The sequence below is a fragment of the Vipera berus genome (assembly GCF_964194415.1).
Source record: "Vipera berus genome assembly, chromosome: 12".
NCBI lineage: Eukaryota > Metazoa > Chordata > Lepidosauria > Squamata > Viperidae > Vipera > Vipera berus.
In genome coordinates, this window is record NC_138215.1 from 11,448,016 (window position 1) to 11,474,936 (window position 26,921).

General features: G+C 39.5%; 1 protein-coding gene across 3 annotated transcripts in view; it reads right to left on the reverse strand.

Annotated features, from left to right (window-relative positions):
- The window catches only part of NTRK3 (neurotrophic receptor tyrosine kinase 3), a gene marked incomplete at its 3' end in the record, with an annotated part of 368,520 nt that overhangs the window by 259,244 nt on the left and 82,355 nt on the right, over nt 1-26,921 (reverse strand). For all 3 annotated transcript variants that reach the window (XM_081337317.1, XM_081337316.1, XM_081337318.1), the window contains exons 2-3: nt 16,011-16,085; nt 12,133-12,204 (exon numbers count right to left, since the gene is read on the reverse strand). In XM_081337317.1, coding sequence (XP_081193443.1) covers nt 12,133-12,204; nt 16,011-16,085 — 147 coding nt within the window. The remainder of the gene's footprint in view (nt 1-12,132; nt 12,205-16,010; nt 16,086-26,921) is intronic.

Consider the following 26,921-nt stretch of genomic DNA (forward strand, 5'->3'; position numbering starts at 1 on the left):
TGCTGATTGGGGCCAGAAGGTGCCAGCCTCTAGTGCCAGCTAAAGGAGTGGAGTTTAATAGGCTTCCTTTGCTTTTTTTCAATTGCCTATTTCCTTGGGCTTGAGGCAGATGGGGAGTTGTAACACAAACAGTTCCCATCGTTCCAAATTCTCCCATGATACACAAAAGTTTCAAGGAAGAAACAAAAAGAAAGCTTAACAATGGTTGAGGATGCCAGAAGAGCAAGAACCAGAACTTTGTATCAGGAGGAGGAGGAGGAGGAGGAGGAGGAGGAGGAGGAGGAGGAGGAGGAGGAGGAGGAGGAGGAGGAGGAGGAGCAACTGTGGGGTCCTTGGTGCTCTCTGAGCTGGGTGGTTCCCTTGAAGATGTTTCATTACTCAACTAGGGAACATCATCAGTTCTAGAAGGGAGGAGGAGGAGGAGGAGGAAGAGGAGGAGGAGGAGAAGGACGAGATAGTTTAGTCTTCTGAGCTTTTGGATTCATGCTGTAGTTCACCCTCAGGGAACTTCCCTGAGGTTGGGCTCCAGCATGAGTCCAGAAGCTCAGAAGAGTTAAACCTCTGGTCCCAGTGAGCAATCCAGATTGGATCTTGCAACATTAACCTGGGACATGTATATTTGCCTTCATTCCTGATGAGAACTATTCTTGCTTTAAATTTGGTTAAACTTATCTTCTCAGTTCTGAATTCAAATTCTGTTGATTTTGCTGCATCTTCTCCAAGTTATACTTCCCAATCAGATATTGACAGAACTGTATCTTTCTTCCAATATTGGGCGACAGTTATTGTCCCGGCCATGAACCTATGTATCTCATTAAACTGTGGTGTTTCTTGCTTTTTTCTGGGATCTTTCCAGCACTTGGGGGGGGGGTTTCTACATGTCCACCTTGTGTGGTAAGAGGATGTTCTCCTGTTCACTGGAATTTCCATTTTTTATTACTGTATGATTTTGTATGACATGAGAAATTAGTGATAGAGTTGTAAATCTTTTGCAAAAACATTTTGTACCAATTTTTCTGTGTTAAGCTTATATTTTCAAAGACATGCTGCCTAGATTGAGCTTCTTGGTGTCACATTCTAGTCTACCTTGGTGCCTTCTTTTAGATCTATAGTAGATGAAGACCTCACTGCAGTGTTGTTAGAAAGACAGTAAGAAGGAGGGGAGGGGGAAAAACCACTGAGTAAACTCTTAGCAAAACTCACCTGCTGGCCCATGCCAAATAAATTTCAATTCAATAAGTGATTACATCAGAGAACAGAAGTCAGATTCACAGGGGGGCGGGGGCTGTTGACCTTTAAGAATAATTATCATCATCAGGGTCGCAAAACTCATCCAAGCAAAATAATTGGGAACGTCTCAATATCACATCTGATCCAATGTCAGGGGAAGGAAAGGAAAGGAGTTGGTGGAAATGCCAATTAATTTTACCCCATGCTTCTATTTTCAGCCTTTCAGCTTTTTGCAGGGCCCTGATCAGCTTCTCTTTCTTCCCATGCCTTTCCCTGCTGAGAATTATGTCTTTAAATGTTAAGCTAACTGTTTACTTTTAATCCTTACATTTCAATTGTCTCAGCCTTTGCTCTCCTGTTATTCTCTCTCTCTCTCTCTCTCTCTCTCTCTCTCTCTCTCTCTCTCTCTCTCTCTCTCTCTCTCTCTCTCTCTCTCTCTCTCTCTCTCTCTCTCTCTCTCTTTTCTTCTTTCATACTCTGCCAGTTTTCCTCATAAAAAAGGGACTTCTTCTCTAAAGTGACTTTATGGGTCTTTTCAGCAGGATTTGATGACCCAATTAAATTAATTAATTTAATTTAATTAATTAATGAGCAGAACACCCTAACACCAGTTCATTCCAATGATGACGCTCCTGTTTCTGGGGTTTAAAATTTCTCTCACTCATTCAAAACCATTATTTTTTTCCCAACAGAACATCAGGAGAGCATTCAGTATGACCAGCTGGGTGACTAAAAGAAAATGCCAGCTAGCTTCTGATCTGAGAGGAGGGGAAAGATAGAAGAATCCCCTTGGGATGTAATTGAAGCATGGAAAACCCAGGATATTGCAGGCTCCTGGTGAGATAACAGAGGAGTATGTGACAGGAGCTGTCTAGTTGCTGCCTAATTAAGAGAAATACAAGAAAAATCTTGTGTTCAGCCCATGAATTCTCCAAAAATTCCTTCTCCTTTGGAAAAAAAAAGGACAAAACTCAGAAATAATTTATTTTCCCCAAAACTGAATGTTGAAGGGGAGAAAAAATGCAGAGGAAATAAATGTTTGGGAACACACTGTGCCCAAGAATGACACTGCACCACAGGAGAAAATGCAGTAATTGCCAATCTCTTTGTTTCCCCTGTAGATAGTACCTAAGGTTGTGTGAATCCGCCAAGTTTTAGTTCAAAATCAATATTCAAAGATGTTTAGATTTGCTTCAAATAAGAGATTCAAGAGCTGAATGCAACGAGGTTGGATGCAAGCCAATTTAAAATATGATAAAGGAAGACTTAACTGTAAGTTATAAAAGGAGAAGCATGAGAACACTTGCAGTTGCTTGAAAGAGGGAAAGAGGCAAAACTGCATGAAAATATCAGGGATATAGACCAGGGGTCTTCATACTTGGCCCTTTTATGACTTGTGGACTTCAACTTCCAGAATTCCTCAGCCAACACGCATCAGCGGGGAAAAATGGGATTTGTGAGGGTTTTTTTGTTTTTTTTTAAGGGGGTGAGAAGTGCAGAGAATGAAAGGAATGTAAAAGAAATGAAAGAGGAGAATGAAAGGACTGAAGTCTTCTAACTAGGCTGATCATAGATACCAACAGGGTCAGATAAATTAGCCGAGTGTTACAGAAGGATAAAAGGTTAAAAGATAAAACACACCTCTGCAAAATAAAGGCTAAGTTCCTTTATTCCTCTCTAAGGCAACCTGCTTAAACAACTTCTAACAGAAAAATAAGACCCGGGAGAACAGAGTAGCAATCCTCCAAGTTTTTGTGATAAGCAGGCTTTGTGGGAGTAGCCAAATTCATTGAACAACTACTTATATCATATTAAAAAAAAAACCCACAAACCCATCACATCAGAGTTCTCTTATTTATGTACTGTAAAAGGAAAGACACATTTGAAATTCTGTAATTACAGAAAGTCTTCTGAATCTCAAATCTCTTTGAAATAATTCAAGGCACTTGATCTGAAAAGCGGATGGGATCAAATTACTTTTGAGTACATCACCATTGTGAAGCTTTACACTCTCCTAACAATTTCTTCTCTCTATAGATTCTGCTTCCTGTTTGTTTGGTTTTTTTATATCTTTATGCACCAGCACACTGAAGAAATAAGCTGATGTGGTCTAGCATCATACTTTCTTCTGAAATCACTGCTGGCAGATCCTGTTCACAGACAAGGCTGCTGACACAGCCAGAATGACAAGGCAAGAGGCACATTTTTATTCCTGCCTTTGATGTGGAGAGGTGTTAATGGGATTCTCAATATTCCCACCTGATCTGGGTTGTGCTGCATAATTCTCTGATTTCGCTTTTAACATCACACATACACAGAGGTGTATGCTTAACGTATGATTTTTAACATCACACACATACACATGGAGACACAAGCGTGGTGTGTGTGCGCGTGTGTTTAGTAAAGGGCGGATAAATCCTTACAGTTTCCTATTAAAATGTTACACATCTAATAAAACACAGTCGCGTAACAGATACAGCATATTAAAATCCTGCCTAAGCCTGCATGAGATACAAGTTAATGTTCCTATCAAATCTCCATATCGCCTTCCTCAATATGATGTCTTTTAGATGGACAGGCATCTACTGTGGGAACAATCCATAGCAAAGAAATATTTTGGGGAATATTAAAAAGACAGAATATATTTCCCCAAACGAATAATGGAGAAGAGCTTTAAAAAAGGCTAACCCTAACCCTAACTTCTCTACACACACACCCAGCCGGACAACTCAACAGAAACCAGCTTTTAGAAATGCAGATGTAATAATCCATTCAGGAAGGTTGGAGACCTCCAGCTAGAAGCTGAAGAGATCAGGAAGACAAAGACCCTTAAAATCTACATACCCCACCCAAACTGTAAAACAGAACAGAATAGGATTAACCCACCACCATCAAAATACCAGAAAGGCAATTCAAAGTTCATGTCACAAGAACAACTCCAAACAAAAGGCTCCAGAGGGTATAAAAACCCACTCCCTACATGTGCTCTCTCTCTTTTCTTCCTGAGCCATCTTTCTGTCTGGTTCTCTTCTTCAATAAACTGCAACCTTCTTTCTAAAGCAGTCACCATGTTGTTTATTCCCGGCTTGGACTGAACCATGATATATATATATAATGCTTACTCTTGATGTCTCTTTCCTTGTTTCATGGTATGTTATTTCATGCAAGTTCAACACGTTTTGACCTTCAAAGCGGGGTTCCTAATTTCTACAGGAGAATTGGCACCTTTTGAACCTTAAAAGACAGTTATGTCTACTCACATAAAAGTCTTGCCATGATGAGTGTAGTCCACACATCTGAAGGCACGTTGATGGGGCTGTTCTCCATCCTTCCTTGTAATATCTCAGGACCCTTTTTTATCATTTCCAATTATCTTTCATCACTTAAGAGTGGTGTTTTGTTTTGCAGCAGTGCCTTGTCTCTTTATCAGATTAAAGGGATCTAAAAACACAAATCAAGGTCTACAAGAAATTGGTGTCCAGAGAGCTTAAATCGGGGCCTTTGTCCTTGAAAAGGTGAAGACCACACAAAACATTTGGAAGCAGAGGTTCAAAATTGTAAAGCTGATGGACCCACATCACTTATCTAGGGAGGGTTTATATAGTATGTATGTGAGAAGGATAAATCAAGATGGGAGATGGAGTGTGTGTGTGTGTGGGTGTTTAATTATGCTATTATTTATCTTCATATGTTTTACAGCTCAACATGACACTGAACATTTTGGTTTGCAGCAATGCAGGTCAAAGGTGGCCATAAATTATCAACCACCTTCTTAAAACAAGGAAGGGTAGCATCTATTCAAACAATAGTAATCCTGCAACTTTTATAAGTGGTATCTTTTTAAATTATAAATGTTGAACTTACACTGAATAAATTCTTTATTACAGCCAAAGGCCAGAAACTTAAAATAGCCCACAAGAACAGAAGTTCCACTAGACATTAGTACAATATATAATAAAACAAGCAGTAATGTGAAAGTGAAAAGAGATTATGGAGTACAACTGGAGGGAGGGAGAGAGTTTGCCAATTTAGCTTGCAGCCCCTTATTATGTTTTGCTGTTCTCTATATGCTACCAATTAAGGGACGCGGTGGCTCAGTGGGTTAGGACGCTGAGCTTGTCGATCAGAAGGTCGGCAGTTTGGCGGGTCGAATCCCGAGTGCCGCGTAACAGAGTGAGCGCCTGTTACTCGTCCCAGCTTCTGCCCACCTAGCAGTTCGAAAGCACGTAAAAATGCAAGTAGAAAAATAGGGACCACTACGGTGGGAAGGTAACAGCGTTCCGTGCGCCTTTGGCGTCTAGTCATGCCGGCCACATGACCACGGAGACGTCCTCGGACAAACGCTGGCTCTTCGGCTATGAAACGGAGATGAGCACCGGCCCCTAGAGTCGGAAACGACTAGCACACATGTGCGGGGGAACCTTTACCTTTACCTTTTATATGCTACCAAAGAAACATTTGTTAGTTTATAAATAGCAGGGAGCTGCTAGTCCACAAGTAAATCCACGAGGAATAATTTATCTTGAAGACTCAGAAAGTTTGCTAAAAGGGAATAGTATGTATACTGCCTAGATCCCAATAAAAATTGCAATATAACAAAACCCATCCAACTGCCCCAAGCAGTTACAATCTTTCTGAGAGGTTCCAGTAAATCTGTCTTCCAGCAGAGCAGATGGAAAACTACATTTAACTCTTTTTAAATGCAGAAGACTTTGGATTTAAGAAGCATTGGAGCTGGATCTTAGTCCGTGAACCTGTTAAATAGCGGGTTCTTTGGCGCAGGAATGAAGACGGAAGCTGAGTACAAGGTAACTCATTGTTTATTTCGTGCTGGAACTGTACTGGGTGAAATGTCTGCAACTAGCCGCAATATATAGTCTAGCCCCTAGGCGGCAGCCAATAGGTTTGAATCAACCATTGCCGCCTGGAGCTAGCCAATTGCAGCACAGGGGACTTGCAGTCTGGGTTGCTGGAGAGCCATTAGCTGCTCCAGCAACCCACGTGGTATTCTTTAATAGCCCAGTACATAACAGAACCGATCTTAGATTAATGTTGTTGTACACATATAATGGTTTCTTCTATTAATTAGCTTACTATAATAAACATCATGGGCTTTTTAAAAAAAAGATACCCAATATAAGAAATAAGACCACTCCAGAAGGAAACAAGATACTTTTCACCGTTGGCATAGCCCTTTTGGAGAGAGGCCTATGTTGGTACCCCAGGAGCTATGAGCTGCACCAGGGCACAAAATGAATTGTCTAGAACAGGGGTAGACAACCTTGGCTCTTTTATGACTCGTGGACTTCAACTCCCAGAATTCCTGAGTCAGCCATGCTGTCTCAAGAATTCTGGGATTTGAAGTCCACGAGTCATAAAAGAGCCAAGGTTGCCAACCCTACTCTAGAAGCCCAGAAGTCTGACAAATTAGTAATCTATAGACACATAAACATTAACAATATCTATAAACTATGCAAAAGAGACAATCAACCAGCCAAAAAGGAAAGGGAACAAAAAGATTCTTTACAAGCACTAATAACGTTACCTAGTTTGGGTAATGAAACGTCTGCAAGAAAACAAGGGAGCTCAGAGAGCATCAAGGATCCCTCATTTCAACCCTGAGCTACAAATATTCTCTTTTGTTAGTCTCTATAGAGATTCTCAGTCACACAGGTCCAACGGTGCTTTTTCAAGAGCAACTGGACTTTCTTGTTTTTTTCTTTGAAGACGTTTTGCTTCTCATCCAAAAGGCTTCTTCAGTCCTTTATCAGGGAATTGTCTTTCTAAAGATTCAATCGATGGCTCGCTCCAAGCCTCCACAGTTTTTTTCAGTCCCACGTGGTCATCAGCCACCTCATAACGTTCGCTGAATATGGGTCAGATATAAACACCTGCCTGTTCTCTCTGGGCAAAATTTGCAATTCTCAAAGCCTTTTAGAGACTCCAGCTGAGAACGCTGCTCCGAGGCGGTGCGATTATAAAAGCCTGGTTAAGTGGAACAACTTTCTTCACACACCAATTGTCCTCAAATGCCCACACAGGTCAAGGGAATTATGGGTCACTTAATTCCCGGAAGTCAAAGAACATCCACATTTCAAACTGCACCAGCACTTAAGCTGAACGGATGTTTGTCGGCAGCCACTTTAATTCAGACCAAGTGTAAAAACAATAAGGACGTACTTAAAAAGCCACATTCTACAAAGTGCACACAGGTGAAATGCACACTAGAAACTGCATACCTACACAGAAACACACAATTCGATGTCGCTAAACTAAACCTCCCTTGCCATTTGCCAGTAAAGAAAAAGTGGGTGAGTGTGTTTAAATAAACAGTACATATGCTAGTTTAGAGACACAGCATGAATGCCAATAAATGTCCAGTGTGGAAGTAAAAAGGCTGGTTTTAAAACAATCATAGGAAATGTAAGCTATCTGAGGCTCTTTCCCCAAAAACCATATTTGAAGGAAGATATGGTAGTATAATGCTCTTAAACTTAATTAGGTTAGGGGAAAACCCAGCAGCTGTATTTATATCATAGGCAAAGTTCAGTTAGTTCTTGATCAGGCTTTTTGGTAGCTTAATATACTGTATTGGGCAACAATATGTCATTAGCTTTTAACTGAATATAGTCTGCAGACTCCAACATCAGTTAATTCAACAAACAAGATGACTTTGTTATGTGAACTAAGCCTTTAATTATCCGTATAAAAGAATGCTGTAACTTATATATAAGAGCCGTGGTGGCGCAGTGGCTAGAATGCAGTATTGCAGGCTAACTTTGCTCACAGGAGCCAGGAGTTCGATCTTGACTGGCTCAAGGTTGACTCAGCCTTCCATCCTTCCAAGGTCAGTAAAATGAGGACCCAGATTGTTTGGGGGCAAGATACTGACTCTGTAAACTGCTTAGAGAGGGCTGTAAAGCACTATGAAGTGGTATATAGGTCTTATTGCTATTTCTATATATTGTATCAGAATGTCAGTCCTACAATAATGATTTTCAATGACAAGAATATAGATTTTGGATTGAACGTTGGGGGGGGGATCTTAACAGTAAGATGAATTTGACACTGGGACTAATGACCAACAATCAGCTGGGTGCATTCAAATTGAATTTGGATAAATATTTGGCACGGTTGTTCATCTGAAATTGATAGGTACCAGAGTGGGAATTAAAACCTAAAATCCACAGCCAAAAAATCTTTATGTAGAAATGGCAAAATTCTCAGCTTATACTTTTAAGATTAATATCTAAAGAGCCATGGTGGCGCAGTGGTTAAAATGAAATATTGCAGGCTGATTCTGCCCACTGCCAGGAGTTCGTATCCCACCAGGCTCAAGGTTGACTCAGCCTTCCATTCTTCCAAGGTTGGTAAAATGAGGACCCAGATTGTTGGGGGCAATAGGCTGACTCTGTAAATTGCTTAGAAAGGGCTGTAAAGCACTATGAAGCAGTATATAAGTCTAAAGCAGGGGTGTCAAACTGCCGGCCCATGGGCCGGACATGTCTTCAGGAAGCCACACCCACCCCATTACTGGCAATGGCAAAAAAGCTCCGATACATTACGTGACATCACGAGTTTGACATGTCTGGTCTAAGGGCTATTGCTAATGCTATCTACATTCCCAACAAATTACTCTTCAGCTAGCTATTGTCAGAATTCTACTTCAATATTCTCATATCATTTCCCAATCTACTGTAGTCCTGGACTACTTTTTTTTTTAATGTACCATTAAAATGCCAACCATGATGTAGGTCACAATAATCCAGTTTAACTGTTCTGGCAAAGGCAAACATCAAGACGCTATGATTTTTATTTTTTTTAAAGAACACTAAATAGCAAACATTGTCCCCGAAAAAGGAACAGTTCTCAGACATGTTGGGCAGGAAGCCCAATTTGATCTTGGGATTGTTATTGTAATTTCCCTTGAAATGTCATGAAAATTGGACTGTTTCATTTGCTTATTTAGTCAATGTTTCTTGACACTCTGCCTTTTTTTTAGCTTAAAAAGCAGCAATTGTCTAAGTATTTTGATTAAGAAAATGTGATTGGAGAAACCAAGGTTAAAATTTCAAACTGTGTAGATGCTCAAAAACCAGAACGTAATGTTGCTGTTTAGTTAGGAGGTAGAATTTCCCCGATCTCAACTGTGTTGAGAGCAGGTATCTAGAATGCAGGGTGGGAAATATTTCAGTTTTCCCTCAATCATCTTAAGTATGACAGCTCCGGTCTAGTCTCACATTAGTCCCTTCCTATTCATAGTGTGCACAACCCATCCCATCTCTTTTGTTGCTTTGCAAACTCTTCTGTGCTGCCGTTCTGCAACAGAATAGATGCAACAGATTGAAACTAGTGCCTTGTTTTGCTTTGAGCTATAGACATTTTTTTATACCTGATGCATCAGCTGAAATTCATGATTCATGCATCCCATTAGGCACTCACAAATCTTCAGCAGACAATTATATTTAAAAACGAAAAGGCCAGCAACAACACACAGATCCCCATATAGCACAAAACAAAATCTCCAATGGTAGATGGATAAAGCCATTAATATTTTAAATGGAATCCTGATTGCCAGAGCTTTCTTTTAGAAGCAGGTGCTTTTCAGTACATAATTAAAGGTAAAGGTAAAGGTTCCCCTGCACGTGCGTGCTAGTCATTTCCGACTCTAGCGGCCAGTGCTCATCTCCGTTTCAAAGCCAAAGAGCCAGAGCTTGTCCGAGGACGTCTCCGTGGTCATGTGGCTGGCATGACTAGACGCCAAAGGCGCATGGAACGCTGTTAGCTTTCCCACCGTAGTGGTCCCTATTTTTCTACTTGCATTTTTACGTGCTTCCGAACTGCTAGGTTGGCAGAAGCTGGGACGAGTAACAGGCGCTCAGTCTGTTACGTTGCACTCGCAATTCGACCCACCAAACTGCTGACCTTCTGATCGACAAGCTCAGCGTCCTAACCCACTGAGCCACCGCGTCCCTCCCCCTCCCATAAGTCTACTTCTGCTAATAAAAAATAGTAGAGTAATCAAAGTAAGAAAGATATGGGTCTATCAAAATGAGACCGTAATCAAAGAAACTTTTGACAAGGCAGTCCTAAAGCAGGACAGAAAATGATATACTAAGTTGCCTCAAGAAACATACAATGCACAAGTCTGTACCTTAATAGTCGTACCTCCACTAGATCACCATAATAGGGCCCTGTAGACTAGACCCAGAAGATCACAATAGAGTCTTTAATACTGTTATTAAACCAGTATTACCAAATAAAGGAGTCATTAGAGGCTGTCTCTGCCCATCCCTCTTCTCTATAATCTTGAATTCTATAAATTTCACTTTTTTTCATCTGCAGATAGACCCCAAACCAACTAATATATTATAAGGAGTTTTAGATGTTACTTATTTAGTTATTTAATCATTATATATCAGCCTCCACCCACAGGATTCTACAATAATACCACAATTTTATAGAAATGGAAAGGATAAAAACAAGAAGCCATTTGCCACTAAAAACAATAACATGATCTTTAAAACAATACCTAACACACTCGCACACATGAAATTGTTTCCAGAGAGCAATTGGAGAGAATGTGCTGTACATAAGTTTGTCTTTGATCCCTATTAGAATTACTTGCAGTATGAAAGCTGTATATTTAGGAAGGGTGTGGATAATTTTCTATGTGACACAATTCATCGGTGAATCTGTTTCAGTTTAAAATGACAAAAACAACAACAACAACCAAACAATTCTGTTCATTACAGCGACTTGCTCAATTGCATTCTCTACTCACTGGGAAAATCAAATACACCAGGGCCCCTCTAACTTTGACGTACCACTAGGGAAGGGTCAATGGAATTCAAGAGAGGTTGGGCTTGCACCATTTATGGCAGTGTAATAACTTTAGGCAGATGACTCATTTAACTTTTTCCCCCAGCCCTGCCTGCTCTTCTCCTACATCCACTTATTAAAATACAATGTATCTTTCACCTTACTCTCTTGACTAAAGCTTACTTTTATCAATATCAATGGCTTGGTCATCATTTAAGGTCCTCCTTTAGCTTATCTATTGCCATCCTTTCCCCCCCTCATTTGGCAAAGCTGGGCATTTGAATTAATAAATAAGCTTACTTTCTACAGCTATTCAAAAGACTACGGCTATTCTACCACACGGTGCTCTGGTGAATGGCAGATGAGGTTGACAGATGGCTCGGCCCACGGATTTAGTCATCCATGGAAACACACTTGAGTTTTCTTGCCCACTTTCCTTGTGCAAAGCCAATCAACTCAACTCCCCACCACATCCCAGTTTACTCACAACCCCCTGGGGATGGCAACCCATAATTGGAGAACAGCAGTGATCCAAACTGTATTTAAGTCTAGTGGAGAAAATATGCTCAGATTAGCTCCCATGAAGATTATTGCATCATGAACAAGATTCTTGCTAAGAAAACTATGTATATGTATTGGGAGTGGGCGGGGGGGGGGAGAAGCTCCTTTCTTGCAATGTACTTAAAAAAACATTTGGTTTTTTCAAAAAAAATACCCCTGTTTTATGTGAAGTGTGTAAGGCTGCTGTCATTTGAACCCCATGTCTAATTTTTGTTACTAAAAAAAATGCAATTCATCCCTTTCATCATGTATTGCCTTCATAATCTGGCCTCTGCTTTATAGCAGAAACTCTGCTTTATTCAATTCCATTCCATTACAGCTACAGTTGATTATTTTAATATGCCAGAATGTAGATGCCCAACAGGTGGCCTCCATGCCTTCACTTGAGCCATAAGGGTCTATTTCACCAAAGTGCCTTCATCGCTTTGTTGTTTGCCATGTTTCAACCAACTCCATCTCAAGCAACTGAAATCTCTTCCAAAAAGTAACTGCGGGACATGGAGGGGTACATCTACTTACATGTAATGTAAGTGAGGATTCTTATCAAACGCCCGCGGCTGGATGCTTCGGAGCCCTGAGTTCGTGATTGTCCTGCAAAGAGATGCAAAAGGACAGGAAAAATAACCCACGAAGAAAGAAAGAATCAGTGAAAGTCAGGCATTCAGAGATCTCACGTTAATTTATTTTATTTATTTTATTTTATTAGATTTATATACTGAATCAGAAGAGATAGGTGGAAGACTAACCTGCCAGCCTGAATCTAGAGGCCTTTAAAACATTCCCCCCCACCCCCCCACCCCCCCACCCCCAATGGGGGAACAAATCTGTCAAGATCATTTTTTTCTCAGTACCGGGGCAGCCAAATATGTCAACTACAATTATTTGAACTTCACTTTCTTTTTTGAATAACTTTTCCACTAAAATTCAAAAGCATTTAGTGCACACTTCTGCAAACATGCCTCTCTTTTTTTTTGGCAATTCTGCCTATGGTACATAGATTTTTAAAGCATTTTCCTTAATATAATATACTTTTGTGTCTTGTCTATCTGTCTGTCTGTCTGCCTGTCTATCTGTCTGCCTGCCTATCTCTCTCTCTCTCTCCCTATCTATATATCTATCTTTCTAGATATATATAAAGAGAGAGGGGGGGAAGGAATCCCCTCAGAGGATAAGATGCAACAGCAGGCTGCCCCATGATTAATTTAGCCTCAGTGTGTATCATTTCCACAATTCCAAATGTGGGGAGAATTCCAGCCAACTTTGCATAGCTATTTTAAGGATTTCTAAGGCAAAATGAAGCATTTCATCTGCCTAGGCCCTAAGGCATTCATTCAATGCTTTCTGACAGCTTTAGTCTCAAACAAATGAAGCACATATATCAAAATCAGATCATCAGTTCATTAACCCTCAGAATGTTCTACAACTTGAGTTGCTAACATGGGTTACACATATTGCTCAGTTACAACTCTCAGCATTCTTTGTCATTTGCCCTGCTTTGTCTGGATTCTGGAAGGTTCTAGAACAGTGACATCTGCCATTCCATCAAGTGACTATCTCTAGTCTGTACCAGATAGCAAACTCACCATCTCTGCCTTAACAGGAGCTGTTACTAAGAATTAAACCTGAGAATGGATGAGTGGGAAAATGGGAAACGATGTTGATTCTCTAAATTAAATCAGATTTCTAAGCTAAAGTCAGCGACTTGAGGGGAACTGTCGAATCAAACAGAAGACCTCTACATCCATTTAAACAATTTAAAATCTTGTCCTTTAATCGGTTTGGGAGTCAGAATCAGTTTGGTTCAAAGGGATGAGTCAAATTGGAGTCCAAAGCCAATCAATTTTCTCAATCAATATGGAAGTCTGAATCAGATTATAGATCTAAATCAAATCCATGTTTCAGAATGGTGAGTTGTTGTTGTTGTTTTTTTTTTGGCCTGACTTCCATGTCTCTAGCAGGACTTCAGTAAGCCAAGGAAACACTTGGTCACAGAGCGACAGATGGTTCCCAAGCAACCAAAAATTGCATGAAGTGACCAAACATCTTGAAAGAAAATGAATAGCAGTCCGTGCCCAGCATTCTAGTATTACTTTCCATCTTTCCATCATTTTCTTATGGCTTATAGTAACTTACAACTTAAAGTATCTATTTTCATTTATAAATCATCTCTTTAGAGATACACACATACACACATTGTATATATTCTGTACATAGAGGTTATAGCTATACCTAACGAAAGCATACAATTCCTTGTAAACTAAATGAATAATAACATATGTTCCCCTTTTTTTTAAAAAAAGTACTTGCTTATTTGAACATTGCTGATTCAGTTATCCGCAGGATTTCTATTTCCAATTAATAATACTAATATATAATAATAAAATACTTGCAATGAACAATGAGCTCTGTATGTCCTATCTCTTTATAATTCTTTAACTAGGCCAAAAAAAAACAGAAAAGTAATCACAGCAAGAACAATCAAATAAAAGAGTCACAAATATGATAAGATTAATGCTGTTATCAACAAGTATAGAAAGCATCCAAGTAAAAGTCTAAATTTAACATTGTGGCTTGTACATTTTCACCTTTTTGCCCTACCAAACAAGTTCTTTCTCTCAGGTTGCCATTCTCGAGAAAAAGCTTTTCTGACAGAAGGTCTTGTAAGCCATAAATGCATTTCTGATTGTTTCTGACACAATGAATATGCTTTGTAAGAGTATCAAGCACCATATTTTATCTTCTCCTCCTGTAAAGGAATATGTCTGTATCTATATGTCTGTATCTTTGATTTTGTTTTTTAAAATCCTTCACTAGCAGAAACATAGAGACACAATGACAGTTCCTGCACTAAATTTAGAGAAATTCTGAACAAGCCATTTACGATGTACCATGGGTAATTCCTACAGAGGACATTTTTTTATTTTTTATTTATTTTAATTCCATTTATATCCCGCCCTTCTCCGAAGACTCAGGGCGGCTTACAAGCTTAGCAGTAGCCTTCTTTCTATGTATATGCCTGCTTATTAGGGCTTTCATACACCCCACAAGCGGCATTATTACAAAGTCAGCTTAATTGCCCCCAACAATCTGGGTCCTCATTTTACCTACCTCGGAAGGATGGAAGGCTGAGTCAACCTTGAGCCTGGTGGGACTCGAACCTGCACTAATTGCAGGCAGCTGGTGTTACTTAAGGAGGCATTAGCCCACTGCTCCACCAAGGCTCTTTGATTCTTTGGAGCTAAGTTACAGAATAACTTAGCAAAATGGTGATGGTGGTGTTTTTTGTTGACTTGGGGTGAGACGCAGGTGAGTTACTGTAGGGTTTGCTTCCTTGACAGAAGGCATTTAACAAATTTAAATTCCTGAGATATATTTAGCATGTAAGTTCTCAGAGTAGGAACTTGAAATTGATAAACCTGAAATTCACAATGGCTAAGCCTTAGCAGAATGTTCAGTATGGGCATGGATTCCCAGCTATGTTTTAGAATGGGGGTCTCCAACCTTGGCAATTTGAAGACATGTGGACTTCAACTCCCAGAATTCCCCAGCTGGCTGAGGAATTCAGGGAGTTGTAGTTCACATATCTTAAAACTGTCAAGTTAGAGCAGGGGTGTCAAACTGCCAACCTGTGGGCTGGATGCGTCATGGCAAAACCGTGCCCACCCCATTGCCGGCAATGGAAAAAAAAAGTTGTGATACATCACGACATGTCATGTGACATTGCGAGTTTGATACTCCTGAGTTAGAGTGATCTATAAAGTCCCATATGAATTTCAAGGCAGGTTATTTGAAGATAGATTGGTAAGTCAATGGTCCACCAAAAAGCAATGAAGCAAGCTGGTCTGCAAGAAGCAAGCATTTCTGTCCAAGCATCTAAGACTAAATCCAAAGTACAAATTCTCCACAGAATGAATTGTCAGAACTACCAGCTATATGAAATGAACTGAGATTCTAACTTTTGGGGTCACCTAACTCCAGTTGCAGTTAGGTTAAGTAATCTATTGACTTCATCTTTGGATAGCTGTCATGGATCTGCAGTTCCAGAACCACAGTTGTTTACTCACTGATTCATGTTCACTTATTTGGTGTGAGAAAATGCCTCCGCAGCAAAAGCTCAACTCTCTGTTTTGTTTCAAAAAATGGCCAAAGGAGGTAACAAGGTGAATGCACATTTTGCAAATTCAGTGAAACACTTCTAAATCCAAGTTCAGTCGTGCATATTGAACCACAAACCCAGAAGAGAACATTTGGTCTTAAACTCAGTAAGTAGGTCAAATATTCATACTAGAAACATACTTTACCTATGATTTCTTTTGATAGTGTAGAGGAACAGACCTGGTCAACCTTTGCTTGTTCTCACAAACTGAGACAAAAATACTAAAAAACACAATACTCACAATCTCTGGAGTCCTGTGTACAGCTCCATGTCTACGGCATGCAAAGTCTGCAAATTCTTCCAGTACTCTATGTATCTATAGAGAGATAATGGGGTAGGGAAGAAAGAAGATGACTTTGGTACAGAAATACACCAACTTTCAGAGGAACCATTGACAGTGCGGTAGAACCAGGAATGGAAAAAGCATTGACAATCTCTGAACTTGATGGGTTTCATCATGATTCAAACTGGTTCATTTATGATGCCAGTTCCACGTACCATATAACTTTATGATGCCTGGAACTGGTACAAGTGAGCTGGATTTGCCAAGGCAGCAAGCAAACCTTGACAGGACAGGATATAACGATAGAAGACTTCCTAAGAAGGAAGAATTACCCAAATTTATTGATCATATTAAATGGATGCAATTTTAAACCATTCGATATTGCTTTGCATATAAATTAAGTACAGTTGGGATTCAATACTTAGTCTATTAACTGTATAGAGTAACAGAGCAAAACTTTTAGCGAAAGAATGCCTCTGATTAACTGATAAATTCAACATATATACTGTATTTCCTTAAATTACCTCCTACAGTTCTGGTTTTCAACTTTTTCTTCGCCACGGACCCCCTTTAAGTACCTTAAGTACCCCAAGACTTTAAGTACCTTTAATTACCTTTAAGTACCTTCGCCACGGACCCCCTTTAAGTACCTTAAGTACCCCAAGACTTAACTCAAGATGTAAATCATAATATTTCTTCAAGCCTTCACGGACCCCCTATGATGATATTGCAGACCTTAGGTTGAGAACCAATGTACTACAGTATCTTCAAGATAAAGAAGGAACAACACCTCTTCTATGGGAAAGCCCCCAGTTTGAAGTAGATAACCCCCTAAACACACACACACACACACACACACACACACACACACACACACACACACAAAAAGAATATTTTTTTTTCTTCAAAATACTGTTTCCTTTCCTAGGCATAGTTTTTTTTTTAAAGAAGATTCTTTTTTTCTTATTTAACTAATTCACTGAAGAAAACCTAGCTAATAAATCAGTTTTGTCATTATTAATTAATCAAGAGCTCTTATTGCTCAAACTGATAGAGAAAAGATTAAAAAAAACACGTCCTCTAAGTTTCTGCAGTTTTTAAATCTTCTTTTAATAGAAAGCAGTGGCCCAGAAGAAAAAAATGAAGGCAGATTCTACTCTGATCAGCACTGTATCCTTCAAAGAGCTAAACAACCAATCAGGGCTGCTGTACAATAGCTTGGGGCCTATTTGAATGTGTAACCCCCCCCCCCTTTTTTTAAAAAAAAGTTGTACATCTCAGTGGGCACACTACTGCAGTGGCATCAGCTTTCTGAATTACTTAAATTGTGGTTCTTCTTTTTAATTGAAGACATTTAAAGTATTTGTACCCTGCTTTTCCCCCCGAAAAATGTTGCCCAAGAAGACAGTTTCTGTTTAAAGGTACGGAATATAAAATATAGACATGCCACATCAAATTAATGCAAAGCAAAATCACAACAAGCTATATTAATAGGAGGAAAAACTATTAAAAAAAACCTTTAACATTAAAAACTGTAGATAATGTTTTGGATAGTTTAGACATACAATTTCAGCATAGCAGTAAAATCTCTGGTATGAAATGTAGCATTCCCAGTCAGGAAACATTCTTAATGCATCCAAAACTTTCTTAGGCAAAAGTCTCAGGGAAGTGGGTGCCATGGAGACCCAGAAAAGTCCCATCTTCTATTGCTGTCTATGCTGTGGCAATATTCCCTCAGCCAGAGAATTTCTTCCTAAACCTAAGAATTCGGGGAGTTGAAAGTATGTAGTTGAAATATGTAGGAGATACGAAGTTGAAGATAGTGATTTGAGATACCCAGTTTGGTTACAGTATGAAAGACAGAAGAAATAGATCCAGCCCTAAAAGTATATGTAAGCCTTAGGATCCATTTCCAGAGTCCTCACTCAGATGGATTTAAAAAAATAAAAGGTAAAGGTAAAGGTTCCCCCGCACATGCGTGCTAGTGGTTTCCGACTCTAGGGGCCGGTGCTCATTTCCGTTTCAAAGCTGAAGAGCCAGCGCTTGTCCGAGGACGTCTCCGTGGTCATGTGGCCGGCATGACTAGACACCAAAGGCGCACGGAACGCTGTTACCTTCCCACCGTAGTGGTCCCTATTTTTCTACTTGCCTTTTTACGTGCTTTCGAACTGCTAGGTTGGCAGAAGCTGGGACGAGTAACAGGCGCTCACTCTGCTACGCAGCACTCGGGATTCGACCCGCCAAACTGCCAACCTTCTGATCGACAAGCTCAGCGTCCTAACCCACTGAGCCACCGCGTCCCTGCTTTAAAGAAATACTATTCGCTAAAAAATATGGATAGTAAGTTGGTTTTTTTTAAAAAAAAATAAAAATGATGGTTTTGTGAGTTTGAATAATTGTGAGACTGATTAGTGTTTTCAGCTGAAGCCTCATTTCTGTTAAGTGAAATATTCCTGTTCTAGGCCAAGACATTTGGAACGATCATTTCCCAAATCTATGTCATTGCTGCGCACTCACTAATTATTGGGCTTGATTCTCCACTTCTTAGTGATTCTTTTTACAAAAATAATAGCCAAAAAAATCTGGATTTTGTACATACCATTTCACGATGTCTTTGTGATTAATGAAACTTAATTAACCCTAGTATCTTAATTTCTTTACACAACTTTCCCAAGTGTATACGGTTGAACGTACATTTTGCATGCAAGATTTCTACCTGTGTGTCAATTTCATATAAGGATTCCCAGTTGAAAAAAATTGAAAATGGTTAAAAATTTAAAAAAATATTACAGATTTACTGTGCACAATCTATATGCACAAGGCAAAGACTGCATTAGCCCCATCTTTTTGCAGCTCCAATTCCTCGCCTCTTTTAACAAAGTGGAGATGTATTTTCACAGGAGATATTCAGCGGTAGCATAGGTAAGCATCCATTTTGTATTTCCAATTATGCTAAGAGTGAAGATGTGTTCTTCAAACATTAATGTAATGGCAACTATGAGCCTTGGTGGAGCAGTGGGCTAATGCCTCCTTAAGTAACACCAGCTGCCTGCAATTAGTGCAGGTTCGCATCCCACCAGGCTCAAGGTTGACTCAGCCTTCCATCCCTCCGAGGTAGGTAAAATGAGGACCCAGATTGTTGGGGGCAATTAAGCTGACTTTGTAATAATGCCGCTTGTGGGGGGGGGCGAAAGCCCTAATAAGCAGGCATACACATAGAATGAAGGCTATTGCTAAGCACATTGGTTTGTGCTTAAATTGTACGCCGCCCTGAGTCTTCGGAGAAGGGCGGGATATAAATGGGATTAAAATAAAATAAAAAATAAAACTATTATTGTAAATGTCTCTTTATTGTATCAGTCTCTATGAGCCCAGGTATTCTGACAGACATGCCATAAAAGAAGAACAACTGAAACACATCTGTCACATTTGACACATTTCAGTGCAACCTATTAGTAGATAATAAAGCTAGGCTAACATCTGCAGAGAGACTGCAGTGTTATGTTTAACAATACAATGAGGAAAAACAATGTAAGCAAAATTGCTACAAACAGCTGTCTCCACGTCAGCATCATTTCATTTCCATACACTCAGGACTAGCCAAAAACATAAAGTTGTTTTTTTTTTTAGAAAAAAATCAAAATGGCAAACATTACACACATTTTGTCATGCTTTCAGCATTTCATTCAGTTTTTATATCAAGGAAATGGGTATAAATACTATAAACAAGACTGTAATGTTGCCCTAAGCTAAATTTATTAAACACAGGTAGTACATGTAGCAATGGATAAATCAGTCCTTATCATCTTTGGCTGTCCAAGATGCATTGTCACAATGTCCAGTGTGACATTTAAGATAAACCCTGTGAAAATCCATTCTTCTTTTTCCGCACAAATTTTGTTAATGTATTATTTCTTTAATTTAATTTAATTTCTTGATCCAATAGGCACAAGCATATTATTTTTGAACCAAGATTACATAACCACATGGTAAGATTTAGATTCATCTGCTAATGATCTGATCCAAACATTTGTTCATGAAGTGTGACTCAGGTTAACCCTGTTTTTCCTTCTTAGCATTAGAGTGAAGAAAAGATAAGAACACCAGAACTTTTCGTACATTTGTAATTGGTTTTTTTAAAACAACAACAACAACAACACACAAACACACATTTTCCAATGACGAGGAACTCTGCCCATGGTCACAAGCATTTAATTTATATTATCAGGGGGAAAAAATCTACATGATCAGAGATGTTAGGTCTAGAACTCTGAACTTGTGGTACCCAGCTCTATGCAAATACTGCAACCAAAATACTGCAATCAGAATTCTGTGCTGGGATGTAGTCTACAATTGCAGGAAGTAGTGGAGCAAAGAATCAACATAGCTTAGAACAGTGTTCTTCAACCACTGTTCCGCGGCACACTAGTGTGCCGCGAGATGTTGCCTGGTGTGCCGTGGGAAAAATTGAAAAGTAATTATAAAATACTTTCTTTGTGTTTATTTGATTCCTATTCAAGAGAATTACTTTATATATAGTCAATATAGGCACAGAGTTAAATTTTTTAACATTTTCTAATGGTGGAGTGCCTCGTGATTTTTTTCATGAAACAAGTGTGCCTTTGCCCAAAAAAGGTTGAAAAACACTGGCTTAGAAGGTGGATTCTCTACAGCAGCTTGCAAGGTATATCTAATAGTTATGCCGATAGTTGCTTTACTCTGCCAAGATTCTGTCTATAGATGAACAACAATAAAGAAACTATTCTAAGGTAATTCCTCAGAACATTCTTGATTCCTTGGACACAACACATTGAGAGGAATGCCATGGAACACATAATCTAATTCATAATTTTAGCACAATTTTAAACAAAACAGAATAATAGAATAACAGAGTTGGAGGGGACCTTGGAGGTCTTCTAGTCCAACCCTCTGTTTGAGCAGGAAACCTTATACCATTTCAGACAAATGGTTGTCCAATCTCTTCTTGAAAACCTCCAGTGTTGGAGCACTCACAACTTCTGGAGGCAAATAGTTCCACTGGTTAATTATTCTCATTGTCAGGAGATCTCTCCTTCGTTCTAGGTTGCTTCTCTCCTTGATTGGTTTCCATCTATTGTTTCAGGTGCTTTGGAGAAGACAGTAGGATGATCCCCTCTTCTTTGTGGCAACCCCTGAGATACTGGAAAACTGCTATCATGTCACCCCTAGTCCTTCTTTTCATTAGAATAGACATACCCAATTCCTGCAACTGTTCTTCAAATGCGTTGGGCTTCCAGTCCCCTAATGATCTTTGTTGCTCTTCTCTGCACTCATTCTAGAGACTCAACATCTTTTTTTTTTATATTGTGGCAACTAAAGCTAGATGCAATATTCCAAGTGTGGACTTACCAGTGGCGTTCTATGATTAAATTTAGGAAAAAAATGAAAGGAAGTTGCAATATCAACTTTAGATAGTACATAGTATTGGGTTCTTGATGTTCTCTGAACTTCCTGAGGATGCTTCACTGCCAGGCCCTCAGGTTTGGGGGATCAGGATATTAAAAGAGGCTACAAAATGTACAGACCTTCACAAGGATTTCTTTTTCCATCTTTCTTGGCCAGGGATCCTGCAAAGGAGAATACACTCCTTTTACTTACAGTAAGGATCCTTGCTGCATTTGGACTGCAGGCATGCTGAATCCTGGAGATTAAGTGGCATGCAAATGCAACATAATGGAAAGAGGAGCAGTGTGCCAGGCGCTCTTGTCTAGCAGGGTAACAAGAAAATTGACTTTTTACCCAGGCATATATTACACCTACTGATCCAATCCAAAGCATTTGCCTTCAGTGATTCAGTATGTTTAGCTTGTTTATTTATTTATTTTTGATAAAAAGCTGAATAAATGAATTCAAAGCACGAGAATAAAGGGAGGGGAGGTTGCAGAAAGGAGCCTATTTTTCAGAATATCTGCCACAGAGGACCCACCTCTTTTCTTCTCCCCATTGCTTCCAGCAATTGGCAGCCAAATGCAACTTAGAGGAAATGGGACTGATTTGGTGCTTAGGAAGCGGATGGGCTCAACAGCTTTCCACTGAAGCCCACTAGCTGCACCTCCTGCACGCTGCTTTAAGAAACTGCAGCCAACAGAAATGCAAGATTAACAGAGCAACTCACAAATCATCAGGCAGAATTGAAAAGGGCAAGCCAAGCCACCCACACAAGATATAATGGGGGAGTGTGAAGCTTTCTACTGGCTGAGCCAATAATTCGTAACACACCTTATGTAATGTTCACAAGCAATTCCTTTTACAAACAGCATCATCAGAGAGTAAAAGATTGATTGGTTCCTAGGTATTAATTTAACTCCTGCCTTTGCAATTAAACTAAAACTCTCTTTTTACATCCCTGTAATGCCTTAATTTGGGATAGAGTGGGGGCAACTGGATGGAGCTGAGTATTTACTGGCTGGATGCCCTTCCTGACACCTATGGGGAGTTCACAGCAGATATCTTTTTTTTTTCTTTGCATTCTAGGAGAGAGTAATATCTGCTGCCACTTAGGGTTGAATGCTCAACCTTCTGAGTGGGAGGGCAAGTGTCTTCACCACTAGGCTACCACACTGCTCACCTTTGCAATTAAACTCTTGTTGAGAAACCTTTAATTCACAAACATACACACAGAGATAAAATGGCACAAAGTGATTCCTGTTCTTTAGGGATTGACTCATTTCTTATGGCATGAAGTTTCGTGGACTGCAATCCTTTCCTTCCAATGCATTAGTCACTAAATAAACGTATTAGTCACTAAAATGAAACTTGTCGAACACTTGTTGAAGGTACTGGGTTCCACAGATTAATATCAGTATTCTTCTGTATTGGAGTATGCAGGATTCTGAAAGCTATTATCTCATGCTCACTTAACAGGAAATTACCTCCGTGGAATATGGGGGTGCTTCTGATTAAACATTCATTAAATCATGATGCTATTTCAGTGCTGCATTTCTTTATTTAGAATCGTTAAGAGAAATAGAAGTCAATATAGCCATGGGAGACCATGATTAAAAGACACTCCTGTTGTCATACACCTTAGCAAGTCAACACATTTTGTATCAACAAGATATTCACTTAAAGAATTTTTTGATTCAAAATCATTATGGATTACCAGATTCTTTTTTTTTTAATTGAGCGAAGGGAGCAAGTTTTACTCCCATCTTATAGATTGGAAACTGAAGTGAACAAAGTGACTTAAGCAAAGCAATATTCTATACAGTAGTAAGATTAGAACTCATGGGGCAATGACTAAATCTCTATCCTCTGAATCAGACAGGCTCTATCTGGTCTTTCTGTCACCAGTACTCAAAGACACCAAATGTACCAAGGAGGGCAGTAGATCTGAAGGACAAGCACTGGTGATCGGAGAAGCAAAAGATGTTGCTAGCAAGTAAAGGAATAATTTTGCTGAAGTCTAACCCTGACTGATGTAAAATTATTTCCTCCCTGGAAGAAATCTGGAACTTTTTTTGGTTTTTGTTTTACCAGTTTGCAGAAAGGAAAAAAGAGAGATCAACTCTACTGCTGAATTATCTGGCTTAGACAGTCTTAAGCTTATCACTAAATTAGTAGGTCTAGGATGAAGCTGTAGATTGAAAGTCATTGATCACTCGGGGATTCTCTCAGGCCTTGAGATAGTGTGTTTGCTGAGCTCTTGTGGGATTTTCCTTTGGATGTATATGAACTGAGGGGATGACAGATGATAGACAATATATAGATGATAGAAGATAGATAGATAGATAGATAGATAGATAGATAGATAGATAGATAGATAGATAGATAGATAGATAGATAGATCAAACTAGACTAGACTAGGATTCCAAACCAAGAAGTTGAGTTTTTTGTTCAAACCACAATAAACCAAAAATATGTTGCTAAAGCTAGTGACACATACAGGAATGTATGTATACTGTTTTATTTATAATATCAGAGATAAAGTTTCCAGCCCCTCATTGTCCAGAAGAGGCCCACGTTAAGCTCCATTTTGTTTTCTACTAATCAAGATTGCCTTTTTAAACCTTCCCAACCACAGTACCAAAGGAGCCAATAACATTATTGATGGAATTCCTATACTGGATGGACAATGCATAGCTGTTTAATGCCATTGTAAAATAACTGTATTGTCAAATGTTGCAATGCAGAGCTAGAAAGCTGCACGCCCCTTTCACAACCGATTCCCCCACCGTTTAAACCCCACAGATACGGTAACGCTATTTACAGAGCTCAGACACATTTTTAATTAACGCAACGAGGACAAACTCCAAGCTCTTCCTTACCGAAACTTGCAACATCTGTGCTCGCTGAAATTGCAGCTAAAAAGTCGTTTAATGATATGCCTCATCTAAAACAAGTTTGCTGCAGTTGTTACCTTTTTGTAACAACTTCAGCATTAGAGGATCAAAAGAAAAGACACCAAGCCAGACACTATTTTTTCCCCCTGTTATAACAACTTGTTTATACAGGGTTTTCTCCTTGTGTTATAAACCTGACAGCTGAAATGCTTGTTTTACACAGGTTAATGTGGCCCATATGTTACTGCTTCTGCTGAGCTGGCTTCCCTTTCTCTTTTCAGATGCATTTTTCTTGGTGAAAGTCAAAAATCAGAGGTCTGTGCAGCTTAGGGACTGGGGATCAAAAGTAAAGGCTGTTGCAAGGAATAAACAAGCAGCACCTGGCACGTTCTGTCAGATCAAGATGGCTGCAGGCCATTTGTTCCAATCTGATGCTCCAAACTAGCAATCCCTTTCCAAGCATTGCCTCAGTGTGAAATGCCAAGGAGAGCCCTTTTGCACACCCATGTGGAACAAATAGTAAATTAAGAGCAGTCCATGTTGGGAGAAATAATCTGAACTGCCCATTCGGGCTGCTGGGAGCTAGCATGCAGAACATCCCACCGACAGACTAAACTACCACCCTGCCATTTCCAGCTTGGCATGAATGCAATCCAAATCTTTCTGTAAGCCTATTTGCTTCACCCCTGAGAAGCTTTCCCCATTGCCTTTTTTCCTCTAATTTTTCAAGGTAGCCAGAGAGGAAACACCCAATATTGCCTAAAATGGTACCCCTGTTTAGGGACAACTGTTATCTTCCAACATGGCTTTTCTGATTTGAAGAGACGTTACGGGAAAGATAGGATTGAGCGGTGGAAAAATTCAGGCATTCTAGTGGAACATATTCTATTGCACAAAAAAATCCTAATTCTGAGGCTCAGCTATCTTCAGTTAACCTCAGTTATCTTTATCATCATCATAATCACCAGATCTTTGTTCAGCCATAGACCAGTATGTAGAATAGAGAAATCACGGTTAAATAGAATAACCTACAAAATAAAAGAAACACTTAGCCTCACAGCTCCTTCACAATTAAGTTATCTTCATTAAAGCATCAATATTAACTTGACAAGACAATCCAGCACCTTATTTATTTTACAATGCTTTTGGGCCACCCCAGTCATCAACCCTGATAAGTGCAAAACAAAACAATAACAACCTATCATAAAACTTCATCAAACATTGATCAGTGTTTTAAAGCAAAGGCACCTGATTCAACAGCTACCCATCACTAAAGCTATTATCCAAAGACCCACCAAAAACGTCATAGTAGATTTGAGCAAGTTTATCCATTTAAAGGATAACTTAAGGTCACTAAAAAAAAAGATATGCATTCCCCCTACCCCAGCTTGGTAATTATCTGCATAACCACAGGATGTAATTGTGATTTGTCAAGGTAATGATAAAAAAGCATAACACTCACGACACTGTTCACCCTTACTTGCAAATCACTGCTTGTTTCCAGATTTGGACAATTCATTTCAGAGAGAGAAAATGCAGGGATTTGAGGTCATGGAAATGAGATGGGCGAAGGTGCCCTCTCAGGTTTAGAGCAAGATCTCCATGACTTTCACTAAAGAAATGCAAAATGTCAAGGCAAAAAAGAGACACTGATCTATTGTTACCTCGATGGGCCAAGATTGTTAGTGACAAGATTTCTGGAGATTAAACTGTATGATGAACAGCTAAGGGAACTAGATATGTTTAGCCTAACAAAGAGAAGGCTTAGGAGAGACATGATAGCAGTCTTCCAATACTTGAAGGGCTGTCACAGTGAAGAGGGGAGGTCAACCTATTCTCCAAAGCATCTGAGAGCAGGACAAGAAATAATGGATGAAAGCTTGCAAAGAGAAATTCAACCTAGAACGAAGGGGAAAAAATCCTAACAGTGAGAACAATTAGTCAGTGGAACAGTGAAACAGTTTGCATCCTGGAGTTTTGGGTGCTCCATCACTGGAAGTCTTCATGAAAAGATTGGATAACCATTTGTCTGGGATAGTATAAGGACTCCTGCCTGGGTAAAGGGTTGAACTAGAGGATCTCCAAGGTCCCTTCAAGTTCTATGATTTGAAGAACTTTCTCAACTGTGTTTCCTTCTGGATTGGAAGTGTAATAGTCTTAAACCTATTCAATATGAACTTTGATCCTTGTGGATTCTGTGTTCCAGGATCAGCCAAGAGATGAAACAGCTTTGGTGAAATAACAAGGAGGAGCATCAGCATCCTTCATCAGGGTATAACACTAAAGATGAATGCTCATTCACTTTTTTCAACCTAGAATAAGGATTGTGACTGATTCCTGGAATCCCCATTCAAAATGGCTGAGCTGTAGGCATTTCCCAAAGGGGGAATGGCTAAGAGAGTGCTCGAGATCCAGAAAAATCACTGAACTTGAAGCAGTACAGGATAATTTAGAACAGACCACCATGCTCTCAGAGGAAAAAAAGGTAACTTTAACCTAACCTACATCTTTCAAAGGTTACTCTTGGATTTGTGTGGCCAAAATAAGA